Source organism: Engraulis encrasicolus, chromosome 3 (assembly GCF_034702125.1).
Source record: "Engraulis encrasicolus isolate BLACKSEA-1 chromosome 3, IST_EnEncr_1.0, whole genome shotgun sequence".
Classification (NCBI taxonomy): Eukaryota; Metazoa; Chordata; class Actinopteri; order Clupeiformes; family Engraulidae; genus Engraulis; species Engraulis encrasicolus.
In genome coordinates, this window is record NC_085859.1 from 18,062,848 (window position 1) to 18,088,706 (window position 25,859).

Here is a 25,859-nt window from a genome sequence, read left to right on the forward strand (position 1 = left end):
AAGGGGGCGTTGGGAGACTTGTGCTCACTGTGCTGAAGCCAAGGGGGCGTTTCTTCAAAAAAGGTTGAGAACCACTGGTTTACGTTCTCATTCGGGCTAAAAAATCCACAGATAAGGCTTGATGGTGATTTCCAGGTAACCAGTCCGACTTTGGCCCATGCTGTGGGTTGTCATTTGACGCAGCTGGAAATATCCTAATTGAAGGAAAAGTCACTCTCATTATGTGTGTTTGATTGTATCAATCAAAATTGAAACGAGTAAAGTACCACCATGATGAGACCAGATATTGTTCTATTTTTGTTTTCTCTAAATCATCCATGTTTTGAATACACATGGAATTCACTTAAAGAGCAAAAAACACATTTTAACAAATATCTCTTTTGCCAAATTTGGCACATGCTTCACTTTTTCACAGGTGTTAGAAAAGGATTTCCACCACCTTAGAATGTGGTGACATATTAAAATGTATTCACCTTTTTCGAGAAAAAGGGGGTGGCTCATCTTACCTCGTGGCTCATCTTACCCCGGTCTCCCCTACATTTCTCAAGCCCATTTACCTTTGAAACTGTGATTTTGACGGTGCACACTTGTAAAACTACAGCGATAGTACCAAGATGGATAATATATGAGTGATTCTACGATTCGCCTGCGCTTTTGGCAAAAAGCAAAATGTCAATTATCATTATTTGTTTTTTCAACTAAATGACCTAGATGTTTACATAGTGTATATATTTAAGTTTCCAAACAAAACTTAAATCATTTGATAAATACTGTAATGAAAGCGAACATTTGCTTGATTATTTTATCAACTGTGTTGTGGACAAATACTATGTCATTTCAAACATGTAAAAATACTACAGAATTGAAACAACATACGTCTGAAAGTGCTTATGTCCCTTAGCAATAATGTTTTCATTAATCTGCGCAACTGATATAGAAAATGTGATTGTTGAGCTTCATAAGTAGGATTTTATGATTCACTATGATACAGACTGACACATATTTCATTATAAATCCCTGTAACGTCTGATTTGAATTTTTTCACCCTCCTTACACAAGACTTCCTTCTCCAGAGATAATCCCTAGTGTCTGTTCATAGGATTTTTCCAACACATAGGGGATCAATACCACAAAAACACTTTCAAAACAGTCAACCGTGTTACTCAACTGTGTTACGGTCAACGGTGCAGGGGAAATCTCCCTAGAACACAAATTACTTTGTTTGTCTGTCAATATGGAGATAAATTGGCAAAAACATACTCAACTCAACTGTCATAGCTAATTGTAACACCATTGACGGTAACAAACACAGCTTGACATTTCAGCCATTTCTATGGTGCTGTGCTAACTGAGGAACTCATAAGTTCCACCACAACACCTTAATCAATTCATGTATTTGTATGCTTTATCTGTGTTTTTCTACATGTGATTTCTAATTCAGATTCTTATGAATATGTTGATAACACAGTTGACAGGCAATTTTCCCGCTATGAGAACATGAAAAAGAATGGATTAAATTATGGAAGGATGGAGCTCAAAACTTACCAAAAAGTCTTCCCATATCCTGCCAAAGAGGTTATGACATCACGTGATGTTATTCGTATGGCCTAAGACCAAGCCATTACTGATTTATGGAGCGGGTTTCAGACCATGACACGGTTAACACAGTTTTCGTGGCAAATTTCATGTATAATGGAGAGGACAGTTTTGTCATATTGTGATGATTACTGTGAATCAACATTTTCAATCGTCTTGGGCAAAACAAGTTTCGTTACATGCTAATATGATGATTGAATCTGACATTTGGAAAACAGGATGGCATGAAAATGCCCAAAACCAGTATTAAATATTCATTCTTGCTGAGGGAAATAATGCCATGTCTACACTTTCTGTATTATATGAAAGACAAATGTGTGCTAATGTCCAAAACATCATTGGATGCAGTTAATAGTTAGTGGAATTGGCAAATAAAATCCATGGACTTAAAAGTGCAGTCAAATCGTAGAATCACTCATATGATGACAGGAGGAGGAGGACACTTGAGTCAGAGATTATAGGAGTATATTATCCAGTCTCTCTGTTTGTGTGTATTCGAAGCAAACTTTCTATCGGCAGCTGATGCCTCGACTCGAGAGGAGCGCAGCACAACAAATGAAGACCTCTAAACTAGCGATCTGATTGGAAATTCCAATGGAAAGGCCAGCGCGAGACAGTTGCAAGCAGAGCAATATCTACGGCTCTGTCTGGTTGCAAGTCTACAGAGCAATTTATAAGGGCCCGTGAACAAACGTTGCTATTGGTTTTTCCCATATTTTGAAGTGACAGCGCCGTAGTTTGATGTCAAAATCCATATCTGCTACACAAAATGTGTTATGGTCGGCAGGTATGCAACAGAAATCCACGTCTCTTACACTTCCTCCTACAATGATGCAAAATGACGATTTTTTTTACATCATTGTAGGAGGAAGTGTTAAGAGTTGAATACAGACTCTGAGGGGGAATTGAGAGGGTGTTGCACGACCATTCAAAAGTATGACTGGGTGTCTAGCAATGGAAAGCCTAATGCTAATGGGTGGAGTGTCCCTTTAAGGAGGATGGGGGGACAGCACTGGGTAATTACTCCTCCCACCAACCTGGTGGGTCAGGAGTCGAACCAACAACCTTTGCGCTACATGTCTGGGGTACGTTTCTGGAACGTTGGCATCTTTCTACAGATGTACTTTAAACGTATCTACTTACTTCAAGGCGACTTCAATTTCTCGAAACCTTACCATTCCCACAGTAAGCCCAAAGTAGTGTGGCTACTTTCCTGTGTCCACACCGCTACTTACTTTCTTGTCATTGCAGTGCGTGACCAAAGAAGCAACAAGAGACAAGCATGAATAGCCCTTTTGATTGGATGACAACCATGTGTGTCTTGCTGACTCATGATTCAGCTGTTTCCTCCTAAATTCAGTGCGTGAAGTAGAAAGCAATAGTGTACAACCACCACCCGCACATTTGATTGGATGTCACGACACCGTGACTCAGCTGTTTCCTCCACAACACACCTTGTAATTTCTTTGTGAAAAAACACGGCCGTGGCATTACAATCTGACACCGTCCGCCAGTGGCGGTGCCAGAAATAATTTGTTGCAGTTGCTTAGCAGTTGCTGTATGAATTCAAGAGGTTGCTGGTCAAAAAAAAAAAACCTTGATCAAAACACCTATAATTTGCCGGGAAGACATTTTCGGCACGGGGGTTGGGATGGTTGCGGTCCCATACGAGGCAAGTTTAGGCTACAGTAGCCTACTACAGTTACAACAACAGACTAATCGCACCACTGTGATTCACGGTGGTCGTATCATTTAACAGTTCAACGTGCGCTGTCCTATCTTTTACATTGAAATGATTGCATTCGAAGTTCGGACGGGGCGGCTCTTTCTTTGATGATTGCATTATGATCTGTCATTGCGCAAGGTGGGAAAGGAATGCGGGACTTTCATTTAGAGTGCTGTTGCGTTACTGCTCAGCTCACCTACAGAAGCTCGCACCTCATCTGCGATATAACTGAAGACTTGTTTTGACAAGGCATACCCGAGTCTACAATATGATCACATTTTCGACATTGATATGGACTTCCCCTGTACAACGTGCACGAGCGCAACGCCAGCTTAGATGAGCACGGAAGAAGTGAACCTAGCATAGAGCTCTAGGCACAGCTGACCTTCAGTGGTGGAATGGCATCGGCCTGAAGTTTAAGCTGCCATTAGTTGAAACTTGGCTTTTGCACCTAAGCGCCGCTTAATTCAGCAGCAATGATATAATGGTCCCCAGGTGGAACAAACAACATATAGTTCTCTCAATCAACAGACTGTCATCAGCAGTCCCCCAACTAATAGCTGTCCTGTCAATAGTGGTGAATTGCACACCTCTGACCCACTGTCGCCAAAGTACATTCCAAAGCATTCATATTAGTTGCGCGTTAGGTCTAAAATGAAGACCTATGTGGAATATTAATACAATAGTTGCTATTATTGTTGATACTATTATATTTCATAATACTTCTATTATATTCTACGATAAACCCATCCTTTGGCATGAGCCAAACCTAGAATCTAGTTCTACTTCAAAACAAAATAACATGTCGTGCTGCAACGGGCAAACTTAATGACCAAACGGTCTACCTTACAACAATGTCTTGATCACAGGACGTCTTGCAATATTCCACTTTAATCCATACACCAACATTGCTAGCAAGCAATTTGGAATATGTGCTAACATTGTATCGCTAATTCAGAACGATAGGCTATTTTAATTTCTTCCATTTCTTCAGACATTTCCCACATACAAAATGCCTCATGTATAAATATATAAGACTATGCTAATTATATTGTCTTAACTAAAAAGGAGGTATTTACAACACATTAATATATCAAGACACGTTGTGTGATTCACAACACAAAATGAAAACAGAACTGTTTACCGAGGCTACGGCGTGCATTAGGGGCCAGATAGAACTACAAGTTGCTGTCTTGCGTTTTGTGAAGTCGAGGTCGTAACACCAGAGACGGTCTCGAATGAAAAGCTATGCATATTATTTATACGACAGGAATGGTTGGAATGGTGACGGGTAGCGGTGTCATTCGGCCATAGGTTTAGTTGCACATATTCAATACCAATTTACGGAAAATTGCATTGTTCAAAAATATTGTTTGACAAAAAAATCAGGGGTTGCTCTGGGGTTTCTGAGTAATTGGTTGAGGTTTTTATAGCAATGGCAAGCAACCCCTTGGCGCCGCCCCTGCCGTCCGCACCAATAATGCAGTATTATCTGCATGCCAATTGGATTTCGTTTCATTCCGAGGTGTAATTTGTGAAATATTTGGATAATAAAGTAGTGGTTACTCCCGGAAATGTATCTGTTGAACTGTCAAATACCTACAAAATTTAGTCTGAATTTCATTACATAGCCTAGTGGTATTCCCGCTTGCATCCCAATGGGAAAAACAAAAGTCATGCCGGTTTGAATCCACATGGTTGCAGTGCCACAATTTTGGAAATATCTGGCAGAAATAGATCATTTATTTTGTACATTACCAACACACACCTGCAGCCAAGGGAAAATGTGTTAGACTGTAGGGTCCAAAACACGATTTCACGAGTTGTTGTCAACATGCTGCACACTGGATTCGAACCCGCGTGGCTCGCGTCTTCCCATTGATAGGCAAGCGTAAATACCCCTAGACTATGAAATGAAATTCGCACCAAAAAAATGTAAGTACTCGACACATAAACCAGCGAATTTCCAGGAGTACACAATACTTTCTGATCTAAATATTTCACAAATTACACATTGAAATGAGACGAACTTCAATCGATATACAGCTAAAAGTATATTATTAGTGTGGGATTCATCAGATTCCAAGGATATGACTTTTTTTTTTCACGAACAAATGAAATGACTTGAATTTGTGTTCTGAACACTCTCGCAGCTGTATCATGACTTTGTCTGCATGTCGATTGATTTTCAGCGCTTTTGCACCACGGACATATGTGCTTTTTTATTATACTGTTGAGTGAAACCCTTATTGAAATCTCCGGAACGACATTCAAATCTGAGCTTTGTTGATGAGACCTGGGTGAAAATTAAGATTTTTAGCATCTAGCTCCATTGGGTCCCATTCATTCTGGTCTCCGAACCATAGAACTAATACAAACTAATACAAACAACTGGTACAATGGGGCTTAATAGCGAGTGGCAAGGCTGTTCTATACGGGCTGTGGTATCTACTATGCAACATTGCTAACTGATTAGCTACTTGGCCTTTGAGAGACGCACCCCTGACACCTAGCAGCTTCCTCATGACTGCCCTGAAGAATTAAGCTTACTGGGGCACTGCAGTAAGGTCGCAGTAGGCTACTCTTTCCACTGGCATGACTATGATTTCGCTCTAATGTATGGGTCGGACGTATAATAACACAAAAGCTGATATGTAACTTAGTGAGACTTGAGAACCCTGGTCCTAGTTCATATTTGATACAATTCTTGCTGAATGTCCTGGTATGTACTGTATATACAGCATGATAGATGAAGACACCTTTTCTTTCACCTTCACACTCATTAATGCTGCCCATTCATGCTGCCCATTCACTAATGATACATTTTTCATGAATACTTACCACCACCATCAAATTCTAAGCACGTATTCATTATGACTGGAAAAATGTCTCTTTTTATACATGAAAAGGGGGGTCTTCTCCATGGTCCGCCATTTTGAATTTCCAAAAATAGCCATTTTTAGCTGCAAAAATGACTGTACTTGGACCATACTAGAAAATATTTGTTTATTACTTAGAAAACTTTCATGTAAAGATCAAATTTGGCAATAGGCAGCCCAGTTTCAATGACCAGCATAGTTGCAGTACCTTTTTTGACCATTTCCTGCACAGTGTCCCTTTAAAAAAGGTAAATATTTTGCTGACTGAACCGCAGCACGTGCGTTGCAACACCTGATCAGCCGTTGTGAAAAGCAATTAATACTGATGTCAAAGGGCATAAGTGGGACATCAATTGTGGTGTTTTGCCCCTGAGGCTGTGAAAAGGATGCTGTGGAGGTGGCAACATGAACGTGTCACACAGACATTGGCTAAACTACTCGGTAGGTACACCGAAACAAAAGACACCATCCCCTCAACCCTGTTTATACTGCACTGTACCTATTATAATCAGTGTTTTATATAGACCATTATTGTAAATGCTATGAGAGCCTTTCTGTTAGGATACTGTACAGCAGGGATGGGCAACTGGAGGCCCTCATTTTTATTACTATTTCAAACGCATTCTACTTCATTTTCTTATTTTAAAACATTTATTTTTATTTCTATTTTATTTGTGCATGTTAATTACTCTCCAATTGTTAATTCACTGAAGCTTTGTTATACTTTCCCCTACTGTTATGTATTTGTTTTGATTGTAAAGTGCCCTTGGGTATTTTGAAAGGCGCTGAAAATAAAAATGATTATTATTATTATTGAAGAACAGAAACCCTTGAGAGCAGTATGGCGTACTGCACATACTGTTAGGAGTTGGAATACTTCACAAGAACAAGGGACCCATGGGCATTTCATTTCGGAAAATCATCTTTGAATTTTTTATTTTATTTAGAAGATTTGATAAAGAAAAAATGAAATCCAACCTCTTCTCACACACAAAAACCATTTGACATAAAATTTACTCCAAGACATTTCATTCTCAAGACGTACAATTTTCTTTGATATGATGGCCTCAACAAAATGAAAAAAGTCAACAAAATACAATTCTTGATTAAAGACTTGTGCGGATCTACAGAGAAAAAAACAAAAAACAAAGACAAAGAAATTCAACCTCTTGGCACTGTCAATGTACGAGGACAAGGATGTCAGATATGTTCTATTGTCAATGTGCCTTTGATCACAGACGTGAAAGCCTGCTGGAGGAAGAGCTGTATACAAAGATAGTGATGTGAAGAGTGCGTCAACACAATTGTCTTCTGAGTGGCGGGTCGATGCAGAGCAACAACATAAGGCATCAGACAATAATGGCCATTAGTGGTTCAGTAACAGAAATTTTAAGAAAACAAAAAATAATTAAAAGAAGAATACAATGCTATGATCACATGTACTCTGATTTCCAGTATTTTTTTCATCCAACAGTAAATTACATGTGATGGTTTGAATAACAATAATAAAACAGCGCCGTCACAGATTTTGGTTTTGCACACAAGAAGATTGCATTGTATTGTTCTTCTCTGGATATAAATTTTGTTTAGTACGAGTAATTTAATAATTAGCTTGTTTTGGATGTAAACGATCAGCTACTTCTGCTCAAGCACAAAGTCTTCAACATGATCACAATCATTAAGGACAACCTGGATAAAAATCAAGTACAAACAACCTCACACACACACACACACGCGCACAGGCATACGCACACACACACTTGGGACATGGAAACACAATAATTCGAATAATTGATAAATAAGACTTGAGCCCTCATCAAACACACGTTTCTTCACATTAACGCTGATTTCGTACAGGGGTCGGACCAATGATGATGATGATGATGATGATGATGACGACAACATGTCTTCATCAAACACACACACACACACACGGACAAACGGTTGAGATGAAGAGCGATCTGTTACCACAAGTAAACTGGGAAAAAATGCTTTTTGGGTTCATTAGTAGAAAAAGGCTGCTGATGGAATAAAAAAATATGGGTGTTTTTGGTGAGCATCTTCCTCATTTCAATCTGCTGACCTTCTTGGCTGTTAAAAGTACTGAAGTGCAAAAAGGAAAATATCAGTACAGCGGCTCCCCCGGTGGACCAACACGTTTGCAAGTCCCAGTCCAGTGCATTAATACAGCATTTATAGGGGGCAACACTGACGAGGAGGAAAAAAAGGGGTAAAGAGGGGAAAGGAGAGAGAAAAAAAAAAACACAACAACTTGGTAGACGTCCAAAGATCAATCTGGGTTTCTAGTCACAGTTCAATACTCTTCACATGTGAGGGGTCAGAGCAGAGGGAAGGTTTTGTTGGACAGCGTGCATACCGGTACGTCTCTGATCACAATCATCTCAGTCCTTCATGGTAATAAAAAATTATGTCCAGGCGATCACTCTTAAGTTCAGGAGATTGGCTGGCTATGAGGATGAGGTACTGTGTAAAGGGCTTTTCTAGAAAGTTGTAGCAGTCGGAGGGCAAGGTGGGATGGGGAGGTGGGCTTAGCCTGTGTGAAGAGGCACTGCCCACTGATGCTCTTAGTTGTCCTCAGTCTCTTTCTTTCTCTCTCTCACTGTCATTCACCAAATCATTCATACTCACCCCTTCGATTCATGTCCGTGTCAGCTGTCCATTTTTCATTCTTTCACTCTCTCATTCACTCGCTCGCTCACTCTCTCTCTCTCTCTCTCCCTCACCCAATAGATTCATGTCCGTGTACGGTGCGATGCGGTGGGGTCTCAGTAGAATCTCTTGCGGCTCCTGTCCTTCCAGCGTCCGTACAGCACCACCCCCACAATGGCCAGCACGCTCAGGCCCATCACGGCAATCACGAAGGCAAAGAAGCGTCCAACCGGACCCATGCCCTCCTCCTCTACCTCCACTGCACACACAGAAACACACAAGCACTTTACTTTAGCAAGTGGTGGTCTACACTCTACCATCAATTAGGGCTGTAACGATCAGAGGTATCAAAGTAAATGTAAAAATTGTAGCATGCATTATTGTGCATCATTTACTTTAAGTTAACTACTAGTGCAGTAGGCTTATATTTACAGAAACAGGCCTATCTATAGGATTTTGATTTGTTCTGACATTAAAGTTGATTATTATATAGTATCAACTAATGTGTATGTATAATATATAATTAATATATAATCATAACCATAATGCATGGGCAATTTAATTTACAATTTATATTTAATTTAATTGTGAATAATATTTCTATTTATCGGTTGCACTTATCGGTTATCGGCCTCCCATTTCCATAAGTATCGGCCCTCAAAAAACTGTATCGGTTGGGCCCTACTGCATGTTTGATACCCCTACTGGAGCCATGCCCTCCTCCACCTCTACTGCAGTCAGGGAGACATTTGGGTTCGACATTAGTAATATTTTCTGTGAAAGTTAGTTTTACTGACACAACAGCAGCAAATGTGCCATTCAAACACGTCCACATTACATTGGCGTTATGTTTATCTGAAAGGTAGCCCATGTAAACTATTCTTCTGCCTTACCCTTTTGTTGCGGCATGTAGTCCACACTGGGCAGGGTGACATCCTCCCTCTCCTCCTCCTCTTCCTGCGAGCTCCTCTGCACCGTCAGCTGATACAGCTTCATGGAGATCACGTCATGGTTATCTGCATGGAGAGATGAGGCAGAGAGACCATGAGTAGCAGGTACATTCAACTCACACTCAATTGCTTTTTTTTCAGCAAGTTTACAACAACTGCAAAAAAAACATGATGTAGTTCTACTTCAAAACTCATGAGAGTATGGGGTTCTTGCTTTTAAACTAGCTGGCAGCCAATGAGTTAATTATATTATTCATCCATTCTCGAAACTGGCAAAGAACTAAGTTACATAATTGCTAATTCAGTGTCAGACTCTCCTGTGTTAGTCGGCATACAGCCTCAGTCTTTAAAGGTACACTGTGCAAGATTTTTAGTTGTTTATTTCCAGAATTCATGCTACCCATTCACGAATGTTACCTTTTTCATGAATACTTACCACCACCATCTAATTCTAAGTATTCATTATGACTGGAAAAATTGCACTTTTCACACATATGAAAATGGGGACCTGGTCCGCCATTTTGAATTTCCAGAAATAGCCATATTTAGCTGCAAAGATGACTGTACTTGGGCCATACTAGAAAATATTGTTTTATTACTTAGTAAACTTTCACGAGAAGATCAAATTTGGCAATAGGCAGCCCAGTTTAGTTTAGTACCAGCATATTTGCAGTACCTTTTTTGACTATTTCCTGCACAGTGTACTTTTAACAGTTGTCAATAAAAGGCTGTTTCCTCATTTCTAGGTGGCATCACCAAAGCATTACTACTCAACTTCTATCACACAGCCCCCCATTTTTGCTCACCTATAGAATAGGAAATTCATGCATGATCAAGCACTTAAGGGACACTGTGCAGGAAATGGTCAAAAAAGGTCCTGCAACTATGCTGCTCATTGAAACTGGGCTGCCTATTGCCAAATTTGATCTTTCCATGAAAGTTTACTAATTAATAAACACATATTTTCTAGTATGGTCCAAGTAGAGTCATTTTTGCAGCTAAAAATGGCTATTTTTGGAAATTCAAAATGGCAGACCATGGAGAAGATCCCCCTTTACATGTATGAAAAGTGCAATTTTTCCAGTCATATTGAATACTTAAAATGTTATGGTGGTGGTGGTATTCATGAAAAAGGTAACATTAGTATTCATGAAAAAGGTAACATTAGTGAATGGGCAGCATGAATTCTGGAAATAAACAACTAAAAATCTCACACAGTGTCCCTTTAAAGGTGCAGTGTATGATGGTGGCCAGAGTAGGTATTGCAACTACGCCTATTGCAAAATTTGGTCTTTCCATTAATATTTACTAAGTAATAAACTATTTACTAGTATGACTAAAGTACAGTGAGTTTTGCAGCTAAAAATACCTATTCCTGGGAATTAAAAATGGCGGACAAGGAGAACATCCACTTTTTCATGTATGAAAAGTGCAATTTCCCAGTCATAATGAATACTTAGAATTTGATGGTGGTGGTGGTGAGTATTTGCGAATGGGCACTGGCAGCATGAATTTAGGAAATAAACTGCTAAAAATATTACACAGTGCACCTTTAAATCTGTACCCTTGTGATGGGTAAGCTGACCCAGCAAAGTATGTATTGGAGGCCTGAAGGAGTCTAAACCAACCCGACGGTTGGTTAAAGTCGTGCCTTGGGGGCAGCTGGGACAGAGTTGGCTCGGTGTGTCTCTGTGTGTCTCTGTGCGTCTCTGTGTGTCTCTGTGCGTCTCTGTGTGTCTCTGTGCGTCTCCGTGGGTCTGGCGGAGTTGGAGGACGTTGGTGGTAGTTGGTCTCCGTCGGGAGACTTTGAGCATGTTCAGTTGGGTTGAGGACCGCGTCGGTGGTGGGGCTCCATGCTGGACTCTGTTTTTTTGCTAACTGCAAGCAGGAGGTGTGAGGGCCAGCGAACAAACGTCTACTTGAGTTACACTGTATTTGTTTAGACAGCTTCTAACACAATGCACGGCGTGCCTTTTTCCTCATTAGCGAACTAGGTCGCAGTGGGGGAAATTAAGTCTAGGCTACAGTGAAGTAGGCCCTAATATGAAACCATGAAAGTCATAGCGTTTTGTGATCAAGACACCTGACAAAACAAACCCACCTGAATCAAACTCACCTGACTGCCCTGTAAAAGTATCCATATCCATAGTCCTGTCTGACTTGAAGGGTAAAAAGCCCAAACAGTTGAGCAAAATAAACCAACCTGATAAATCTCCAGTAACGGAGGACGCCCCAAAGTGGTAGCCCAGTGGCATGTGGACTCCAGTCACATCCAGGCACTCCTTCCACTCCCTCTTCCCATCCACATCCGTCATCACCTGCGGAGACACATACCACAGCTAAAGCTACATGGACATTCTTGGAGATGTTTAATGCCAACCTTCACACAACTATACCAAACTATGCATAGATCAGGCTGTGACAAATAAATCTACTGTCTTGTCAAGACAACATTGCCATAAATTTTAAAAGTTAAAACTACATTTGACTTATTGCTACATCTGATGAATGTCTATACTTGACAAACTACCATTTTTGACATGTATACGTTGATTAGGAAATGTATACTTTTCTGCGAACATGTGGAAATAGAAAATGGCAGTGGGGGGCTGCCCCATGTTTCTTTGTTGCCTTACGGTGAGTCTGTTCTTCATGTATCGGATGAGGAGAACGGTGTCGTGGGCGACGTTGCGCACGAGGGCTGTGCAGCCACCCAGCTCTGACGGCCTGCCATCACGGTCATGGTCGTAAGGAAAAGAACCGTTTCCCACCATCACCGAAATGTATGGAAACACTCTCTGGAACGAGGAGAGATATAGAGCCACACACACACACAGAGAAAGTGAAGCAGTGCGTCATTAGTTAAGGGGGGACTCTACACTGATTTACAAACGACCTAGTACTTGCACTCACAGAATACAAGGTGAAAAACCTAACACAATCACAGGGGAAAGGATGGATCAGCTATTAAAAGGGACCACTGTGGGGTGGTGGAGGGTAGACAAAGACAGAAAGAGAGCGTGTGAGTATTAGGAGGGGAAAGGTCTCAACAACTTCTAAATGAATTAATTAAATGTTGCAACTTCTTTCCTGGACTAAAAATACTGTCAGTGTTTCACAACTTCAGTGATATACATTCGAAATACTCGAAACACCCATCTAACTGCTACTGATTCATATCATACTACACCAAAATGGCACGAAATTTGAAAAAAAAGTCTTCCCTTTAAGCTGGGTTAGATCATCCACAAACCTGTGTGCGTTCCAATAAAACTGGGAACATTTAAGGACAATTAGAAAACCGCACACACCTTTCCAAGTCCTTAAAAGTTTCAAAACCACATCAATTAAAAAGCCTGAGACTCCAGACTGATGTTGAAAGTCATGGTGCATATTTGTGTGGTGTTCAAAACAAATTCAGAGATCAAGCAATATATTTACAGTAGAAGAAAATTAAACACACATGCATACATTCTACACAAAGGCCTTCTACCTCCAAACCGCTTTGATGCCAGTTACATTTTGGTGTACCTTTATCTGGGGCCACTCGGCACATTACTTAACATGTTTTTGCTTAAAAATCAGCCATGGTCCAGAATCAATAAAATAATAACTCATTGAGTCATTCAAAAAGGCCAAGAAACATCCTAGCCTGTCCTTCTGTCTTGAATGCAATCTCAGGAAACCCTTCTTGGCTGAACAGCACTCTCCAGTGGTAATAGTAGAGAAGTTCCATCACAAACATAATATGGCTCATGTGACAGGCCTCATCATGGGTCAGCAAGGTCACTCCCTCCACCATTGGATTAAAAAGGGTTGCCAGATTGGTCGATTTCATGCCAAATTGGGCTGTTATAAAAAGTGCACAGGGCAGGTTTTTCTGTTGCTAGATAAGTCACTAAAATTGAGTTTAAATTAGGTGAGAATTACTTGCTCCAGGTGTCTATGTGAGCATTTATGAGTCACATCTGGCAACCCTGCAGCTAAAAGGCCTTGGCAACTGTGGAGTTCTCAGCGGGGCCAAGTTTGTTCTGGGCAGAGAGACAAACACAACATACCTCATGACTCTTGTCTTCGTTGGGGTAGGTGTCCACAAACACTCCCATGCCCGTAAACAAGTTCATGTTCCCAAAGACTGGACCTGTAGCCAGAGAGGACACGTTAGGCAGTGATAATCTGTTACATTTGCCAAGGGTACACATCAACAATCCATCAATGCATGACACAAGCAAAAACAAATGTCATTTTGCAATTCATTGACCATCTTACTGTATATTATGCATTCAAGCTACGTCATAAAAATCCATATGCTTGAAAGCTAAAACACCACATGGCCTACTCTTCAAAACATTAAATAATGATTTCCAAATAGGTTGACAAGGCATGTCTGAGTTAACTTTTTTGATAACCATACTAAGACAGTTTAGAGGAGCGGAGTGGTTCTCTATATGCGAGACAACTCTGCTTCCAGACCCAATCCTGTCAGGCGACTGGATACAAATCCTACTTGGTATTGCTTTGAAGAGGGAGCTGACAAACAGGGATTGCGGTTGGGTTGGGTTGTTAAGTTAGTTACCATTCTGCATTCTCTCCTTGGTCAGCCAGAAAGCCATTCCGTCGCCATTCAAGTTCTTCTTGCCCTGGCCATGAATCTTAAAATGGACATGCAGCTCCCAGTCACGGATAAAAAAGGGCTGGAAAGAGAAAGAAAAAAAGACAGACAAATAAAAAAACAACACTGTCAGTTCACCAGAATTCACAAGCCAGCTCTTTCCATGCAACATTCCCATATATTTACAGTTCATGGGAATCGGGGTGTGTAGTGTACTGTGTAGGTGGTTTGGTTAGTTGGACTAAAATATTTGCTTTTAAACTCTTGCAGGGAAAAAAACATATTGTATACAACTTAGATATTGACGGCATTACCTTTTTGTTTGCTCAATAAACATTTTTTACATAGTTCGTTAGCCCTGGGTCAGGACAAAAGATCATTCTCTGTCAGTGCCTTGCTGATATCTGAATCCTTGAACTTAGCAAAACTGTGCAACATGGGAATGAGAGGGCTCATCGTGTTGATCAGACAGTAGGGGCCACTAATGGATGTCTGTCCCAGCAACATCACAAACATCTACGCTGGCAGGGCAGTGTGACACGTTACGTACACTATCAAGTGTAAACTGAGAGGCTCCACTTGCTTATGCATGCTTGCCAGGGTTTCCCCACAACACTTATTAGTTATGATGGCCACCTTCACCCCAGTAAGATTTAGAGTTGCTACTGTACTTTATAAAAGTCGTTTTATAAAATGCATTTATTTAGGATACTGCACAACAACAAAGCCACAATTGCGATGGTTACATCTCTTATACCAGACAAGACCCCAGCCAACTTGACTTATTCTGTGGGAATTACTGTCTGCTCATTTGTAAAAACAAAAATATATAGACTTCATATTCTGAGCAAAGCCCAATCATATTTAAAATGGGTGAATCCTGAAATTTTAGAGTGCACCAATAGCCGACTCAAAAAGCTTGTTTAGGAAGTGTTGCAATATAATAGGAACTATTTCAACATACCCTCATATTAGGTCACCATCACCCCCTGGCGATGACAGCCGCCAGAGCTGATGTTCTGGTTTGACTTGCGCATGCTATTGAAACTTTTGTGTAAAAGTAGCCTATTGTTTCAGTTTCCTTTACCGAATGATTATAGTACTAAGGGGCATTGCTGCTACTCACAATTCGGCTCCAAACTGCGCCAACTCGGCTTTGGAGGTCTGGAGTGAGTCTGACATGTTCTGGTGTGACCATTGCCGTGCCCATTAGGTCCCAGTGGGACGAACTGAAAGATCCCACACCTGAATGAAGCAAACATTTAGATTACATGAATGATGGAATGAATGGACGAACGACTCTGTTATGTTACCACGTAAGCCACAGCACCGTTTCGAGGAGGCAAACATTACATTACGATTGGCATTAACATAACGAAGAACATTGTAATAACCAACAATAGTGGACAACCTAATAGACAGAGGCTAGTTCTACCGGTAACGTCAATTTGCAAACGACACTCAGTACAACCATTGTTAGGCTATATTTCACACCGCCTTGACATTGCTCTTCTGATCTGTGACTTTCCCGACAGAGTAAACAAGCAATGTCGTTAAATAAATACCAACCTGCCAGTTCATCTATTTTGGCCTGATAGCTAACCGGTATAGCAAGCACTGATTTAGCTAGTTAGCCTGGTGGATGTCTTTCATTAACTACTTGCTAGCGTTACACACCCACTGTATATCACACACATCAGCTATCCACTTGGTTTATTACACTCCTTTAAGACTATTCGCTAAAACTACATGTCAATCAGTTTCCCTTCACATAATACACTAGCAAGACAAAGCGGAATTACCTTTATGACTTGCTAAAGTTAGCTAGCTATGTATGTCAAGCTAGCATCCAACTTACCTTGATAAGGTTTTGAAAGTGAATACTCCCGCTTCAGAAATTCATCCAACTCCACACCATCATCGCCATTACACGGACTCGTCAGATAAAATAAAAACGTCACTAGAAACAGCTTCATAGCAGCATTCCTCATATTAAAAACTATACTGGGCATAGGACAGCAACTCGTTTTGAACTTGTCCATTGATGCGGCCATATTGCTCCACCCACAATCGTGGGCGTGTTCTCGAAGACATCAGGTGCATGCAGACACACCGACTAGAGGCCAAAGATAATACCAGATGTGTGTTTTTTTTTTAAAATGCGCTATACTAGTAGCCAAAGACCGAAATGCTGCAAAAAATGCGCTAGTAGCCAAAGACCGAGATGCTGCTGCAAAGGATTTGGGCAATTTGCACAATTAGCATAAATATATTGTTAAGGTAAGACTACTATTAGGCTTGGTGAATGGGCAAAAACACTTAACCTGTTGTGTTCAAAAGCTGCATACTACACCTGTGGTGTTCGGGTCATTTTTGATCCGTGATAGCAAAACTTAGCCATAAAATGCCTAAAACACTAGTTCTTCTCATCAAATATTGTTTTTCATCTCATAGCTAACTTGGTATGTATTCATATCCATGGAAAAACTAATGTAGGCCTATTTATTCATCTTTTTGACTTTACAGGTGTTTTATCTTACATTATGCAAATCGTTTTTGATGACCAAAAGTATCAAAATCTGTAGGCTATAAATTCACTATTAATACTTCCTAAAGTGATACAATTAGTGATTATGTTGTCCATGTATTACAGCTGATATGGGAGTACAACAATACCCACATTTTTTATTAGTTTTTCTCTAATATTAGAAAATATAATCAAAAGTGACATTTATGGTGTTCGGTCCAAACCAACCCAAAGAGATTTATAGCAGGATAAAGACCAAATGTCAACCAAATTAGTTTTTCAGGGCATAAAATGAATGTTTAAATATGTTGACTCAGTGTTTTTCAATAATTACATGATTTTAGTGTGGTAAATATATGAAATAACAATTCTGTCAGAGTCACAGCTATTCCACCAATCTAATGCAAAGATAGCCTATAGGAAATGAACACCTCAATGAACATGAAAAAAGTCACACTATTCATATGAATCCACTATGCTATGAACATGGACCATTATCTCATTGCCACATCAACTTTATGGAAAGTGTAAGACCAGTTCTACATGTTTGGGTGCCATTATGGATTTTTGATACGTTTTTTGGACAAAATAATGTGGGAAAATGTATTCTGCAAAAAATGTGCAAAAATGCTTGTGATATAATGCAGAAATGGATTCCCTGACCATGAAAACATATGAGTAGACACCAGAAATACGTCTGTAGCCTACTCCTTTCACAGCCGGAGATATGACACATTGTATATGGGACTGTCTGGCGACCATCTTGGATTTGTAATATGAAAAGGCTGGCAACATTTTTTTAAGGCAAGAAATATATTTTCCTCACCATGAATCACCAAACTGAGGACAAAGGGCAACCAACAGCTTTTGAGAAATGCCACCAAATGCAACCAAAAATCTACACCGGGTCAATTTTGACCCGATCACCACAGATGTAACTTTTTTTTTTTTTTTTTTTAGACCTTTAAAATTTACTAAAATGATAAAACATATTTTTTTGTGTTGAAATGATTGTGACTGAGGATTAGATGAAGCCTCATTCCAGGACAATAAAGGAAAGTGTGTTTTTTTAACACTTAAACTTGAAAATGGGTCAAAAATGACCCGAACACAACATAAGGGTTAAATCATAGATATCACCTTGAATCTTTCTCCGTTCATTACTGATGGTAAGAGAAGAAAAAAATGTATTGTATTTTGTTTTTTGTATTTTGATGTTAAGATATGCAAATGAGGGCATGAATCATCAATTGGCATAGCCTACACACGAAATCAGCTTTGCATGGTAAAACAGACTCCAAATTATTTTTCTGTGGGTATAAATATGTGTATTTCAGGGTTGAGTTAGTGAAAACCTTTTGAGGACCCTGGTCAAGAGGCAGTTTTGATATGTAGCCTACCGTAGATGGATGAATTGGTGTTTCATGCTAAACAGCTGTAGCTTAAAGGGACACTGTGTGAGATTTTTAGTTGTTTATTTCCAGAATTCATGCTGCCCATTCACTAATGTTACCTTTTTCATGAATACTTACCACCACCATCAAATTCTAAGTATTCATTATGACTGGAAAAATTGCACTTTTCATACATGAAAAGGGGAATCTTCTCCATGGTCCGCCATTTTGAATTTCCAAAAATAGCCATTTTTAGCAGCAAAAATGACTGTACTTGGATCATACTAGAAAGTATTTGTTTATTACTTAGTAAACTTTCATGTGAAGATCAAATTTGGCATTAGGCAGCCCAATTTCAATGATAGTTGCAGTACCTTTTTTGACCATTTCCTGCACAGTGTCTTTAAGCTACTCTATGCATAATCTATCAATCGTGATAACATGAATCAATAATTTGCATCCCTCACCACACCATTTAAAACGTTTTTTTTGGGGGGGGGGGATCTTATCTTACTACACAACAAAAATAAACCATTCACAGTTCATAAGGATGAATACCAAGAAGATAATGAGGCGGAAGAGTGTCTCAAAACAGAATATGGAGATGGTGAAGGCTATGTGGTTCTAAATGTGTTTACATGTGTGCACTTGCTTACACAATGATTGTATACAATAATTAATGGATTGGCTCTCAGTAATTCATACCAAACGTGTTCTATCAGGCTCAGGTTAGGACTCTCTGTGCTCTCTGATGCTCTGTGCCAGTCAAGTTTATCCACACCGACCATCTGTCATTCAGGTCTCTGTGCACAAATGCATAAACAAGGTACAAGGTACATGGTCATGTTGTAAGAGGAAGGGGCCTTCTCCAAACTGTTCCTTCAAGGTTGGGAGAATGGAATTGTTCAAAATGTTTTGGTATCCTGAAGCATTCAAAGTTCATCTCACTGAAACAAAGGGGCCAAGGCCAACTCCAAAACAATCTCACATTATAATTTATCATGCATCAAATGTCATACTTGGCACAATGCAGTCCGGAATTGACCCTTCTCCTGGGTTTGAGGATAGATCACACATTTCCTTGTTATTGGCTAGTTAATTAGGCTACATCCCCGAAATGCGGAGCATCGGGGATGTAATGGTTTTGCATGCGCCACCACTGCCGCCGCCACCACATCCACCTCATCCTCCAAAACCCAGACTTGTCCATCAGATTGCCAGATGGAAAAGCCTGTGTATCACTCCAAAGAACCCCAGAAGTCTCCAACAATCTAGAGTCCAGTGGCAGTGTGCTTTACACCATTGCATCTGGGGCTTCGCTTAGCACTTGATGATACATGACTTGGGTGTAGCTTTTTGGCGATGGAAACCCATTCTATGAAGCACTCTGCACACTGTATTTGGGCTAATCTGAAGGTCAGTTTGAGACTCTCTAGCAATCAACTCTATTCGATGACATCTTTGCATTAGCCTATGTCCCTCTCCGTCAGTTTATGTAGCCTACCACTTCTGTATGGTTGAGCTGTTGTTCCCAGTGTCCATTTTCTTACAATACAGCTGATAGTTGATTGTGGAATATGTATAAATGAGAAAAATTCACAACTGAATTTGTAACACAGGTGACGTTCTATGAGAATAGAATTCACACATGAATTCACTGAGTTCTGGAGAGCGGCCCATTTTAGCAGCAGTAGTAGGTAGTGAAAGTGTGTACTACAATCAGATTTTGCTCCGAAACGTTTCGCGAATCGCTATATAGGCTATGATATTTAACCCTTGTGTTGTGTTCGTAAGCTGCATACACCTGTGGTGTTCGGGTCATTTTTGACCCGTGATAACAAAACTCAGCCATAAAATACCTAAAAAGACCAGTTCTCATCAAATATTGTTTTTCATCTCATAGCTAACTAGGTTAGTGTTCATATCCATGGAAATACTACTTTATTTATTGATCTTTTTGACTTTACAGGTCTTTTATCTTAGATTATGCAAATCGTTGTTGATGACCAAAACTATCAAAACCTGCATAAATTGCCAAAACCTGCATAAATTCACTATTAATACGTCCTAAAGTGATACAATTAGTGATTATGTTGTCCATGTATTACAGCTGACATGAGAGTACAACAACCCCCAAATTTATTTTATTAGTTTTTCTATAATATTGAAAAATATCATCAATGATGACATTTGTGCTGTTCGGGTCCAAACCAACCCAAAGAGATTTATAGAAGGATAAAGACCAAATATCAACTAAATTAGTTTTTCAGTTCATAAGACCAATGTTTAAATATGTTGACTTGGTGTTTTTCAATATTTATATGATTTTAGTGTGGTAAATACACAAAATAACAATTCTGTCAGAGTCACAGCTATTTCGCCAATCTAATGCAAAGATATAGGAAATTAACACCTCAATGAACATGAAAAAAGTCACACTATTCATCTGAATCCACTATGCTATGAACATGGACCATTATGTCATTGCCACATCAACTTTATGGAAAGTATAAGACCAGTTCTACATGTTTGGGTGCCATTATGAGTTTTTGATACATTTTTTGGACGAAATAATGTGCAAAACATTATTTTGCAAACACATGTGCAAAAAATCTCATTATATAATGCAGAAATGGATTCCCTGACCATGAAAACATATGAGTAGACACCAGAAATACATCTGTACTCCTTTCACAACAGGAGATATGACGTATTGTAGTGTATGGGACTGTCTGGCAGCCATATTGGATTTGTAATATGAAAAGGCTGGCAAATCTTTTTTTTAGGCAAGAAATATATTTTCCTCACTATGAATCACCAAACTGAAGAAAAAGGACAACCAACAGCTTTTCTTAAATGCATAAAACAACCAAAAAGCTATGCCCGGGTCAGTTTTGACCCGAACACCACAGATGTAACTTTTTTTTTTAAAATGTGCTAAAATGATAAAACATATTTTTTTTGTGTTGAAATGATTGTGACTGAGGATTAGATGAACCCTCATTCCAAGAAAATAAAGGAAAGTGTGTTTTTTTCACACTAAAACTTGAAAACGGGTCAATAATGACCCGAACACAACACAAGGGTTAAGGCCTTAACACTGTATTCACACCAACATCCACAGTACGTCCACAGAACGTGTCCGTTATCAGTCTGAAACTGTTAAGGCCAATTTATACTTATTGTCGCTGACGGTTGCAGAGCCTGTGCAACCGTCTGTGCGCGGCCACGCCCCCCGCGCAGAGGCTCTGCAACCGTCGTCGCGCGCCTCAAACAAATCCTGACTACGTCACAGACGGTTGCGGAAGGTTGCAGAGAAAAGGCGCTGTGATTGGTTGTCTCGCTACTTCCTTGTTCTTTGGCAGCACAGTTCTCAGGTAGTTTACGAGAGCCAAACTGTCAATATTCTGTGGAATACAAACGCTTTCTTCCCAGTGTGTGTAAAGGGCAGATTATAGTTCAGCAACGGCGCCTGTTGCTTATGGTCGCTAACCACTGTTGATGTTATAGATCTGCGCATGAGGTCTCGTGTCGTTAGCTACATTTGGCTACATAGCTACAAGGCTACAGTACAGTAGTCAGACTGCAGGCATTGTGCCGCGAGTGCTAAACTGATGTATTGTTTGTTTGTTACTTACTTACAAAGCATGCCTTGCACAAAGGAGCGCAGTGTAAGCGCGACGCATGTCCGTCCTGCCCGGACATGTCCGTGTTGCTCCTTGAAAATAGAACTCGAGTCTATTTTCCTGCGTGGACGTCCGTGTTCAATATGCGGGCTCCATTGAAAATGAATGGCTGCTGCTGCCCACGGATAGAACGTGGACGTTGACTGTGCAGTGTGCAAGGCAGCCTCTCTGACTCGCACTGCTCACGGAGACATTAAGGAAACGTGCCGTTCCTGTGTGCATGTACCGTAAAGCCCTTCCTCAAACCAGGAAAATTAGGCCTACTCTTGTATAGTTATTTTGTGTTTGTATACACAATCATGCTGTAAATAATTATTCTACACTGCATATATTCATGCTGTACACAAACTATGCAGTAGGCTATGTAATACACTGTATATAATATTGTATGGGGCAATTCCTTAATCTATCCAGGTCAAAACATCTTCTTAACCAGGTTCCTCAGAGAGTTGTTACTAACTCAACCCTGAAATATACATATTTTACCCACAGAAAAATTATTTTGAGTCAAAGCTGATTTCGTGTGTATGCATAGTGATCATTCATGCCCTCATTTGCATATCAACATCAAAATACAAAAAACATCCAATACATTTTTTCTTCTCTCATCATCAGTAATGAACTGAGAAAGTTTCAAGGTGATATCTATGATTTAAGTTTCTTTGCCTATTCACCTATAGTAGTCTTACCATAACGATATATTTATGCTAATTATGCAAATTTCCCAAAGTGCAACTTTGGGCAACCAAGCTAAATCTCCTTCATTTGACCCATACATGACATTTCTGCAATAAAACTTTAGGGTACTCAACATTTCTGGGTTCATCAAATCACGACTAGACTAAATGGTATGTCTGCAGTTTGTGGGCCAACTGTAATACACATTTGAAATGTCCTCGTAGGCCTATGCTGTAACCTAAATCGTAGCCTGGAAATAGGCTATGGGTACGAAAAATACTCAAATCACGTTAAATTATTTCATATTACGATCAATTTCTTCTGATGATAAACCACATTCCCAGCTCAGAAAGGAAATATTATTATTACTTATTATTATTACCAAATTTCACTGAGGAGGCAATTAATGATTTTAAATATCTGGGACATTAAATCTATTGGTGTTTGCATACCAACTAAACAGAACACGAGCAATCAGAGATGGCAACCTGGTCCTCTTGCCAATGCCTGATGCATGTGATTTTGTGACGCATGCGAGTGGTCTTGTGTTGGCCTATTTGGCGCCACCCTTAGCAGACCCAAAACACTGCGGAGGGACACACAGACAAACCGACAGACAGACAAACAGACAGACATGGTTCATTTCAATATCTTGGCCAACCCCCTTTCTATGTAGCCTGGTCCTGACCATCCCATAATACTACCAGTTTGCACTCAGTTATGGTTTGAAATTATTGGACACCTCTCACCCAATCGCTGGCAGTTACTCAACAACAAAATAGCGCAGTCCAATGCCTCCGGCCGCAGATGTGTACGTCATTGTCACGAGCGTCCTCCCCCTTTCGCCCCCACGTGGGGGGCGTTTTCGATTATTGGCTGTTTTTCTGGGGGAGGCGTTGCAATCAAAATTCTACTGCTCCAGGCACTCCACAGAGAAGCACGACCAGACTACAGTAGTGGAGCCAATCCTTTGGCAGAAGTACGTAGGATGGCTCGCGAGGCTACTTTCTATGCTCCCTCTTGGCAGAATTGTCGAACTCAGCTTCCATTGCTATGCTGATACCCAGCTGTACATCTGCACTAAACCCTCTGCCCAGCTTCCCACTCTATCTTCTGTTAATTGCCACCATGAAATAAAAACATGGATGTCCGACAGCCTGCTTTAAATAAATGACATGGCTGTAACATCATCCTCATCCTCACACTTAGACTCACATGAAAAACATTACATCTGCCTTCTTCCACCTCAAAAACATATCCAGCCTCTCTAGCCTTCTTTCTGACTCTATGAATGAAACACTCACCCATACATTCATCAGCTCCCATTTGGACCACCACTGTCAATCTGCTCGAACGGCTACATCGTATTCAGAACTGAACTGGCAGGGTTTAACCATGCACAAAGCACTGGCAAACACACACACTGCCCACTTTAGCAGACTGGAAAACAAATGGCCATCAACACAATGTCTTTGTCATATGGCACTTGTGACATAATGATGTATCAGTTGCAGTGCTGTTTGTTAGTATTGATGCTGTAAACAAGACCCATAATTTCTCAAAGCATCATATTTAGGGAATAGACCAACAGCTAGGACACAGGGCCAGAGGTGGGGTGGGGGGGGTGTACGCCTTTGGATTAGTGATTTTGAAACATTTGTCACAATATACCCATCCTGACACTTTAGGCGAGGAAAAAACACCCATCTGATAATCTCGTCGCCGTTCCCTTTGTAATTATGGCGACTGACTGAATTACCCGGGGTGTTAGTGTAACCATCACACTCCGCTGGCGGGGCGCTGTAGCTGTAACTGTAGACAGTGGCATGACATGGCCGATCCAGGGCTGAATTACGGACCAGGCCAGTGGGGCCGGCACCCAGGGGCCCATGGACTCCAGGGGCCCAGGGAGAGGACACTCAAAGCGATGCCGATGCTGGTCTATATTTAGGTCTATTGGTCTTTACATTACATGCATTAAAATAGCATTTTATCCACCATATTTTCAACAATTCTTGGGAGAGCGACCCCCTGACCCCCAACAACAACAACAACAGCTAATACCCTAGAATGTTTTCGGAATCGGACGAGGGCCGTGGTGGAGGGGGGCCCTTCGTGTTGTCTGGCCCCGAGGCCCATGACGTCCTAATCCATCCCTGGTCGGAGCCTCAGACTCTGCTCTGTCTGACTTGCAGTGTGGCATTGATTTTGATGGGCTCTGTTTGGGCGATAATGATGTTCATCTGTTCACGCCCAAGCTGTCACGGATGATTATAGCGTAGACAATGAATCTATTCACACTAGTTCAAGTTACCTTTTCTACCTCGGTGTGCACTCCCCCTTTCCCACACTCCATGCAGTCAAGATTTTTTTATTTTTTGCCACACTGTCTCAAAGCATTGGAGTGACATTAACATGTTCTGAGGCACATTACCAATTACGTTATGTCTCTAATAGGTTGTTTGAGTGCAATGGCAATGATATCAAAGAATATTTCACCAGTTTCATTGTGGCCCGTTTAAGTTAAATGTATTGGTTTAGCATTGCCTGGGGCCATATGGCTAGAATAGCCCCTTACTTTAATGAATTTTCCACTTAATTAAAATCTTCCCAGGCAGCCATTCTTACAATTGCTTTGTTGAACAAACAAGCTAAGTGTACACAAGAACAAGCAACACAAGGCTAATTGAATTATTCAGCAAGAAGGCTTTAGAGATTGTAGTTAGCTTGGTGTGACTATTTAGATCCTATTTAGATAGTATGTTCCCCCAGTATTTTTTAAAAAATAAAATTGATTTAGGGAAATTTTTCAGAAACGTTGTTTCTGAAATCTCACCCTAGAGGGCATTGAAGAGATGTGTTTCTGTTACTGTTTCTTGTTACAAACAAGAGCATGCTTGCACATGGCTATTTTCTAAATATTTCTGAAATTGTTGGTATAATGAAAAACTATCTTGATTTATTTATCCTTGCAACTGGTAAAATGGCAACTTCAGTGATGAGCAAATGCTTATTTGATCTCCCTACTACAGTATAGTTTACTATTAGTTCTGGGATGCCCCTGGCCTGATCTCCATTCATGATACACAACTGAGTTGACAAAAAGGATAACTAGAATTATTTATGACAGCATGTACAAAC

At 40.3% G+C, this 25,859-nt stretch overlaps 1 protein-coding gene across 1 annotated transcript; it reads right to left on the reverse strand.

Moving 5' to 3' along the window:
* Positions 1-7,105: 7,105 nt before the first annotated feature.
* Positions 7,106-16,498, reverse strand: LOC134445806 (VIP36-like protein). The gene is made up of 8 exons (XM_063194901.1): positions 16,292-16,498; positions 15,560-15,678; positions 14,398-14,515; positions 13,880-13,962; positions 12,458-12,619; positions 12,025-12,139; positions 9,765-9,887; positions 7,106-9,130 (listed from the first exon to the last, which is right to left on the reverse strand). Exons 1-8 carry the CDS (start codon positions 16,485-16,487, stop codon positions 8,988-8,990), a joined length of 1,059 nt encoding a protein of 352 aa, XP_063050971.1. The 5' UTR covers positions 16,488-16,498; the 3' UTR covers positions 7,106-8,987.
* Positions 16,499-25,859: the final 9,361 nt, after the last annotated feature.

Bases quoted from the DNA above. Each gene is read 5' to 3' on its own strand.
- LOC134445806 (XM_063194901.1), bottom strand. From the start codon at position 16,487: ATGGCCGCATCAATGGACAAGTTCAAAACGAGTTGCTGTCCTATGCCC. The intron at 12,140-12,457 runs GTAAGGCAACAA...GTGTCTCCGCAG, and splicing joins ACATGAAGAACAGACTCACC to GTGATGACGGATGTGGATGG. The intron at 9,131-9,764 runs GTAAGGCAGAAG...CTGTGTGTGCAG, and splicing joins CTACATGCCGCAACAAAAGG to TGGAGGTAGAGGAGGAGGGC.